The sequence below is a fragment of the Micropterus dolomieu genome, linkage group LG22 (assembly GCF_021292245.1).
Source record: "Micropterus dolomieu isolate WLL.071019.BEF.003 ecotype Adirondacks linkage group LG22, ASM2129224v1, whole genome shotgun sequence".
Lineage (NCBI taxonomy): Eukaryota > Metazoa > Chordata > Actinopteri > Centrarchiformes > Centrarchidae > Micropterus > Micropterus dolomieu.
The window spans coordinates 8,902,772-8,911,143 of record NC_060171.1 but is presented as its reverse complement, the minus strand read 5'-3'; the positions used below and the strand labels follow the sequence as shown (position 1 = coordinate 8,911,143).

The following is an 8,372-nucleotide window of genomic DNA, read 5'->3' as shown; positions in this document are numbered from 1 at the left end:
ATAAGTCCAGTAGGACTGTTATATTTTGTTGATAATAATGGTGTGCTCTTTATATTGTAGTATTACTACTTTTACTTGGGCTAATTATCGAGTTACTTCCTCCACGACTGCAAATATCTATAAATGTACATAGCTATACGCACTGAAATAAACAAATCTGGTGTAATTGAAATCGCCGACCACTCAGCTACACAGGGTTTCATAGCTAAAGATTGGTGTGTAACTCCGGGTTAGTTTGCTATATTTAGTCGGCCAACTAAAAGTCGCAAACTGGTGGGAAAAATGACAGCGTGACGTTTCAGCAGCAGCAGCAGCAGCAGCAGCAGCAGCCTCCTTGAATGTCCAAGGTATGTATTTAGCTAATATTGTTAACTGTTATCCGACCAAACCACCTGTCCAGTAACGTTAGTTACCTTGAGCCTGATAATGATGTGTAGGTAGTAGGGAATTAACGCAGTAACATCGCTGTTGCTAACGGCTGGTTATGTTAGCAAATTTAGCGCGATGCTAGCTGCTAATAGCTGACCCCCCACCACCACCAACACCACATGAGGCTTTGTCACCAGTTCGAGAAGACGTTTGTCTTACAAATTAAAATATTACAGTGATGTGGGTGAAACGCCCTGTCCAACAGTAAACTTTCCATTTTGTCGTAGTGCTAGTTCAGTGTGTTAAGTTATGTGGCGTTTAAATGAAGTAGGCTAACCAAGTGAAGCCCTCTCTACTTCTGTGCTGCTTGAACTCCATTTGGGGAACCACCAGTCTACGATACAGACAGGGACAAATACATTATTTGGGCACATAAATTAATGTTGGCAACAGCTGGCACATTATGTATCTACATGGTCACTATGCCTGGGTTATGGCACTATCAATACCTAATGATGGCATCCCACTTCAGATTGCATTAGCCAGTTATATTAGACTGGATGTTCACTAACGTTACTGATATCTGCAATGTCATGTTGCCTAGTCAAAGCTCTAATTAAATATATCTGTAATTATGTATTTCTGACTGTAAAGATTCAGATTCCTTTTGCATCACCTTTGTATGGGGTTTTATGGTATGCCGTTTTAACATTTATTAGCTGGCTTATTTATTAATGGATGTTCATTACTGATATCTGCATTGTCATTTTGCCTAGTCAAAACTGTAAGTAAAGATATGTGTAATCACATTTTCACTAGTAAGGTATATGTATAGGGTTTATCATTACAGATCTGCAATTCAGTTTAAGATACCTACAATTGAATTCTGACTAAGTTAGTCATAAAGTTCAAGATATCTACATTCTGCTTTTAAGATAAGTTTTAACTGAGAATTACATTATAGGTTGTAGATATGTTATCAAGTTATAGATATCTTGGAATTAATTTTGATTATTAATATCTGAAATTGTTAGTTATCTTTAACTTTCATTCTGCCAAGTCAAAATTTAATTAGATGGTTTTGGAGTTTTGACTTGGCGAAATGACGTAGCAGGTATTATTAGTTGCGTCAGAAGCTGCAGCAGGTTGTGGGAGGCGGGTACCACTTCGTATTTTCCGGAGCTGATGATGGAAGCTAGCAACATCATTTTAGGCATTTATCAAGCAAAGGTGTCAAACATTCTCTGGGTCCATATCCCATAATATCTTTGGTTTTTAGACCGTTGGTTAAACACACAAGCAATTGGAAGGTGTCGTACTGGGCTCTTATACATTATCTTAGGCATTTTGCCCTTTTTTCCTGACATTTTATAGACTAAGCTAACTGGGGACAAGTTTTAGCAGAATTATATTCTGTGAAATGTTCTGCAAGCTACTGTGTTTGAGCTTTGGCTCACAGGGATTTCTCATTCCCCTCCCTTCTCATTATTTGAAGCTTTGGACATGAATGTCTGACACTGAAACATTATAGATTTGACAGAAAATATGGAAAAGCATATAGGTCACCTTTGAAGGCTGAGATAAATCCCACACAGAGTCTTGAGTCACAAACACACATCAATATGATCATGTGTGCAGTCATGCAAATGTCAAACAGATGTTAACTGGCAAATTGCTGAACTGCCGAAATACAATATGATGGATACAGCTTTGCCTCAAAACCACAGAACAGCATCGCTATTAAAGTGCAATACCTCACTTGTATTTGTATGTTCATTTTGCACGCCATTCTTCAAGTGTGGTAGCAAACAGAAATTGAGCCAATCCTGCAAGCTTCTCCTAGAATGACCAGTTCCACTAATATTGCTGCAGTTTTCATTTTTAGACTTGCATATAGTGATTTATTTATGAATTCATCCAGCATTTCCTTACAATATAGATACCTGCAGTAGTCTCAGGGTGGTCAAAAAAACCTTTTTAATTCATTTACAGAGTCCCCATGGATGACCTAACCAAAGCTCTGTCGGCCAGCTTTGCTGTGTCAAAGGAACCCAACAGTACGGCCGCCCCACACCCACGGCTGGCCCAATACAAGAGCAAGTACAGCGTTCTAGAGCAGAATGAGCGACGCCGCCGTTTCCTTGATTTGCAGAAAAGGTAAATGTCATTACATGTCAGTATTTGACCCCGGATAATGACCAACAAAGTCCACTGAATCCACCTGTGTGGCGTTACGGCTGCACCGCGGTTGCCAGAGCTAATCACGGCCGTTCTAGTCAATGCTTGTGAGTCCACCAGACACGGCCGCAGCGCATCCCAGACGCAACTCTCCGCTCTGCAGAGAATAGGTAGCCAGTCTATTTTTGACAGAAGCCTTGTCCAGCAGTACAGAGCAGATTGAACCGGGCAGGAAGTCAGACACAGAACAGCATAGAGAATCCGGTCAATTTTCAAAATAAAACACCCTGTACAGACTCCCAATCGTATATCAACAATAAACACAGTCAAAACCGACAAAAAAAATAACCATTTAACTACATAGCCTACTTAATCTTTTGAGACACTAACAGTGGAAGATAATGCCTGGAAGGGGACAGAATAAAACTTTAGCGCAGCCATAATGCGCCGCAGCCGGAGTCAGTAAACATGTATGGAGCCTATCCCTTCTGGGTTACAATTCCTCCAATCTAGATTCACTTCTCCAAATTAGTTATTGATAAGGTTTTCCTGCCCTTCCAGTGAGGGCTCATTACTGCTCAGTGGTGAAAGGCAACCAGAATGCACTGGAGACCTTTTTCCAGTAACCTCTGCTTTGAACTGTTTCCAGCTTCATACTTTCGACTACAGTTGTCAGCTACATCCTAAACACGATGATGCGCAGTTCTAGAAAGCTCATAAAAGATTACTTCGTTCCAGCTCGACAAAACCAATAAACTTAAGAATGCACAGTGTGCAGATTTGCTGGTGTCGGGCTGCGTTTTAAATGCATGTTTTAATGTTTTTTAGTTGACTACTATGTCGTGTACAGGAAGATAATGGAGATGTTTTCATCTTTAAAACGATGCCAGAGTGCTACAGTATCTGAATGAGCCTTTTTCCCCCCTCACTAATCTCAGTAAAAGGTTAAACTACGTCAACCATGCGCGGCGTCTGGCTGATGGGGACTGGACAGGGGCAGACAGCGATGGGGAGGAGGACATGGAGAAACCAGAGGAGGGGAAACCGGAGCAAAATGGCAGCACAGAAGAAGAGGGGATGGAGATTGAGAGGAGGAAGCTGCCAAAACATTATGCAAACCAGGTCAGTGTTTTAATGCACATTATGCCCTGTGCCTTTCTGTTGCATTGTTTGTCTTGGCCAGCAGAGGGCGTGTTTGTTTCTAGAATGACAGCCCATCAAGCTTGTTGAATGCCAACAAACATGACATTATCATTTTTGGACTGTTGAAAGCAGCGTTGATGAAGATGAAATGCTGAGTTTGTTCCACAATTTCCTTTCCTCCTTAGCTCATGCTGTCAGAGTGGCTGGTGGATGTTCCATCAGAACTGGACACTGATTGGCTGATGGTGGTCTGTCCTGTAGGGAAAAGATCTCTCATTGTCGCCTCCAAGGTAAGAATCTGTCACCGCTCTTCTGTTGTTTCACACAGTCTGTCGCTGCAATCCCTGAATTTTAGAATTAAGCAAAGAAGTAGAGGATAATTATTAATTTTCTGTGAGCTGCTTCTTGTTGAATTGAAAATATTTGAAGTAGTTTCTGTCTCGTTGTTTTTGATCATCTTCCCGCCTTACCAAGTCTTACTATTTTCAAAATTTGATTAACATTAACAACAGTAGAAAAGGATCTTCTTTGTTCTTCTAATTTGAATGCACTGTCACGGCTGTACTCAGTCAGTATTTTTAGAGGATTTACATTTATTGCTTGTAAATTCCACACTGCATTCATGGTATTGGGGGAAAATGAGGTGCCTGTAAGTAAGATGAGCCATTATTCCTAGTACTGCATTGTGCAAATTAGTTGTACCCTAACGCTGCTTGCTAAGGTACGATTCCACAAAGTTAATAATGCGGTTACAGATAGGAATAATTTTCCTTAACGTGTGGCTCAGAAAGCAGTATGCTGGAAGTGATTATAATACTGTGGAAGTAGATTTGTGTATGTAAGTTGCGAAATAAGCTTTTTTTATTTATTTTTTTTCATTATAAAAAATTTGCAGCTGCATATACTATAGTCACAGGCATAGAATTGTTTCAAACGCTTAGGCCTTGACACCTAAGAAGTGTTGAGAAAATTGAAAAACAAGAAGAATCTAAAAGCGTTATTTTAAAAATTGTGTGTGTGATTATCGCCATATTGAAATATGTATCAGTCCTAATTTAACATATATTTTGTCCAAATCATCAAAAATCTGTATTGTAAATCCCCCATGACCGTGTTTGTATTAGGTGACCATACGTGGGGTCCTGTATCCAAAGCTTAGAAAAACCTAAATTGGATTTTTAGCTTAAGCCAAATTGCTACTCAATGCAGTTTTCAAAACCATGAGTCATATATGTCTGTGAGGGTTCTCAGTTATCCAAGGAAGGTTAAAATCAAGTGGAACTGGACTAGGCTAAGATGGTCAAAGATGTTTCGTGTCTCAGGCTACTAATGAGATGCTTCTTCTGAAGATACATCTTTGAGTATCTCCAACCTAGTCCCAGTTGCCATTGATTTTAACCTTCCTTGGATTACATGAGTCACATAGTTTCAAAACGCTAGATATACATGAATGCCCTAGCTGACGTTGTGGTAACTGTTGTCTCCTCCCTCACATATCATTTCTGTTTTTCACGTTTTTCTCCCCCCTGAAGGGTTCCACTGCAGCTTACACAAAAAGCGGTTACTGTGTAAACCGTTTCCCCTCCCTGCTGCCCGGTGGGAACCGACACAACTCAGCCATGGGAAAAGGTAGGTGGGCTTGTTTCAGCAACACAAGAAAGTGGTTCACCAACAGTTTGTCCTCCCATTTGCTCCCGTTCACCTGTGAGTTTATTTCCTTGACAGCTTTTGTTCTTGCCAAGATGTAGTGCGAAATATCGAAAGAATTTCTAGACTCCAAACTCAGGTTTTAAATGTCATATTCACAGCTAAAACTTTTTAACCGATTAAATCACACCTACCTGCTGGTGGGACAGTCAGAAAAAAAAACTCATATCATGGAGCCAAGCGTTGTTCAAACTCACAAAACTTTATTTTAAATTCTAAAGAAGATCCCACAGTTTTAGAGGTACCAAATATGAATAAAACATGACTATTTCCATTGGATGGAATGGTGATTTTAGGGAAATATTTTGCTTTTTACTATTTGGTGAAATAAAAGGGAGAAACTGGAACAAAGGGGTCAATCAGAGCCTTTGTTTTTAAAATGTCTTGCAGACCTGGTTGTGGTAGTGGGTGGAGGTTCTTTCCAACCTAATCCTATCAGACCCCTTGCAGATACAGTATGTCGAGTTCATGTTGTACTATAGGGTTGTAAAAATATCACTTCATTTAGTAAATAATAGTTGAGATAGTAAGTGATTTATAAATGAGTTTCATACTAGTGGATGCTGCATATCTGTAAATGGCCTTTTGAATGTGTCCCATGCAGACTACACAATTCTGGACTGCATTTACAGTGAGGTGGACAGAACATACTACATCCTGGATGTCATGTGCTGGAGAGGCCACCCGGTGTATGACTGCCCGGTAACACTGGCTTCTAATCCTCCAGCAATCCAGGAATGCTTGTCTAATTGCTTAAGTAGCAAAGTCTGGGCCACAGATGTGCTTTTCTTTTTCTCAGATTGCCCATTTCATTGGCTCAAGATTTGAAAAGGAGTTTTCTTGTTTACAGTTCTTGTTCTGATATCAACAGACAGAGTTCCGTTTCTACTGGCTCCAGTCTAAAGTCCAAGAGACGGACGGCCTATCAGAAATCGCCAAGCGCAACCCTGTGAGTAACAGCACCAGGAATATAGCCTCTTCACTTCATCCCCCCATTTTCCTTCCTAGTTTCCAGTACTTTGTAATGTTATTTGAGACAATAACATGTTTATTCGATCTTAGGTTTTCTGCATTTTGTGTTTGTTGTGCTTTACGCCCTGCTGCACCTCATTTCCACAGATGAGATAAAGTCCTGAACATGTACTTAAACCTCCTCAGGGAGAAATGAGACAAAGGAAATTAAAGGCAAACTCCACATTACTGTCTTTGGGACTAATTGGGCTCGAAAGTGATTATTGCACACAAATCTTGAAGATTACGGTGCTAGTTGGAAGCCTGAGTTCAAGTTCCACCACTTAATCTTAAGCGTTGTGTGGTACAGCCCAGTGGGAGCTAAATCAGGCTTAATCCCTGTAGTGTATACTCACCATTGGAAAGCAATTTCTCACATTTGACAAGAAGATAAATTGTTTTTTGGAACTAATAACTTGGTGCTCTGGTCTTGTTTGGTCCAACAGTTCCGGTTTGTGAGCCTCCAAAGCACCGACTGCACAGCAGAGTTGATTCAGAAAGCCTTGGCAGCTGAGTACAGCTTCAGCGTAAGAAAAGTTCTCAGCCATTTTTCTGCAAACACAGTGCAAGTAGTGTTCGAGTCAGATAAATGCTAAAAATACGAGGTGTAATGATGTATTTTATTTATACAGTGCCTTGTGAAAGTATTCGGCCCCCTTGAACTTTTTGACCTTTTGCCACATTTCAGGCTTCAAACATAAAGATATAAAACTGTAATTTTTTGTGAAGAATCAACAACAAGTGGGATACAATTATGAAGTGGAACGAAATTTATTGGATATTTCAAACCTTTTTAACAAATAAAAAACTGAAAAATTGGGCGTGCAAAATTATTCAGCCCCTTTACTTTCAGTGCAGCAAACTCTCTCCAGAAGTTCAGTGAGGATCTCTGAATGATCCAATGTTGACCTAAATGACTAATGATGGTAAATAGAATCCACCTGTGTGAAATCAAGTCTCTGTATAAATGCACCTGCTCTGTGATAGTCTCAGAGGTCCGTTGAAAGCGCAGAGAACATCATGAAGAACAAGGAACACACCAGGCAGGTCCGAGATACTGTTGTGGAGAAGTTTAAAGCCGGATTTGGATACAAAAAGATTTCCCAAGCTTTAAACATCCCAAGGAGCACTGTGCAAGCGATAATATTGAAATGTAAGGAGTATCAGACCACTGCAAATCTACGAAGACCTGGCCGTCCCTCTAAACTTTCAGCTCATACAAGGAGAAGACTGATCAGAGATGCAGCCAAGAGGCCCATGATCACTCTGGATGAACTGCAGAGACTACAGCTGAGGTGGGAGACTCTGTCCATAGGACAACAATCAGTCGTATACTGCACAAATCTGGCCTTTATGGAAGAGTGGCAAGAAGAAAGCCATTTCTTAGATATCCATAAAAAGTCTTGTTTAAAGTTTGCCACAAGCCACCTGGGAGACACACCAAACATGTGGAAGAAGGTGCTCTGGTCAGATGAAACCAAAATCAAACTTTTTGGCAACAATGCAAAACGTTATGTTTGGCGTAAAAGCAACACAGCTCATCACCCTGAACACACCATCCCCACTGTCAAACATGGTGGTGGCAGGGACAGGGATGATGGTTAAAATTGATGGGAAGATGGATGGAGCCAAATACAGGACCATTCTGGAAGAAAACCTGATGGTGTCTGCAAAAGACCTGAGACTGGGACGGAGATTTGTCTTGCAACAAGACAATGATCCAAAACATAAAGCAAAATCTACACTGGAATGGTTCACAAATAAACATATCCAAGTGTTAGAATGGCCAAGTCAAAGTCCAGACCTGAATCCAATCGAATCTGTGGAAAGAACTGAAAACTGCTGTTCACAAACGCTCTCCATCCAACCTCACTGAGCTCGAGCTGTTTTGCAAGGAGGAATGGGCAAAAATTTCAGTCTCTCGATGTGCAAAACTGATAGAGACGTACCCCAAGCGACTTACA

General features: G+C 40.6%; 1 protein-coding gene and 1 long non-coding RNA gene across 2 annotated transcripts in view; one reads left to right on the top strand and one right to left on the bottom strand.

Moving 5' to 3' along the window:
- Positions 1 to 193: 193 nt before the first annotated feature.
- Positions 194 to 8,372, top strand: part of snupn (snurportin 1) — a 29,317-nt gene continuing 21,138 nt past the window's right edge. The window contains exons 1-8 of the mRNA XM_046036490.1: positions 194 to 347; positions 2,362 to 2,526; positions 3,486 to 3,669; positions 3,876 to 3,980; positions 5,223 to 5,319; positions 6,002 to 6,099; positions 6,269 to 6,346; positions 6,855 to 6,935. Coding sequence (XP_045892446.1) covers positions 2,369 to 2,526; positions 3,486 to 3,669; positions 3,876 to 3,980; positions 5,223 to 5,319; positions 6,002 to 6,099; positions 6,269 to 6,346; positions 6,855 to 6,935 — 801 coding nt within the window. The 5' untranslated portion in view covers positions 194 to 347; positions 2,362 to 2,368. The remainder of the gene's footprint in view (positions 348 to 2,361; positions 2,527 to 3,485; positions 3,670 to 3,875; positions 3,981 to 5,222; positions 5,320 to 6,001; positions 6,100 to 6,268; positions 6,347 to 6,854; positions 6,936 to 8,372) is intronic.
- Positions 2,266 to 8,372, bottom strand: part of LOC123961262 — a 26,485-nt gene continuing 20,378 nt past the window's right edge. Inside the window, exons 2-3 of the long non-coding RNA XR_006822693.1 lie at positions 6,765 to 6,960; positions 2,266 to 4,034 (exon numbers count right to left, since the gene is read on the bottom strand). This is a non-coding gene — a long non-coding RNA (uncharacterized LOC123961262). The remainder of the gene's footprint in view (positions 4,035 to 6,764; positions 6,961 to 8,372) is intronic.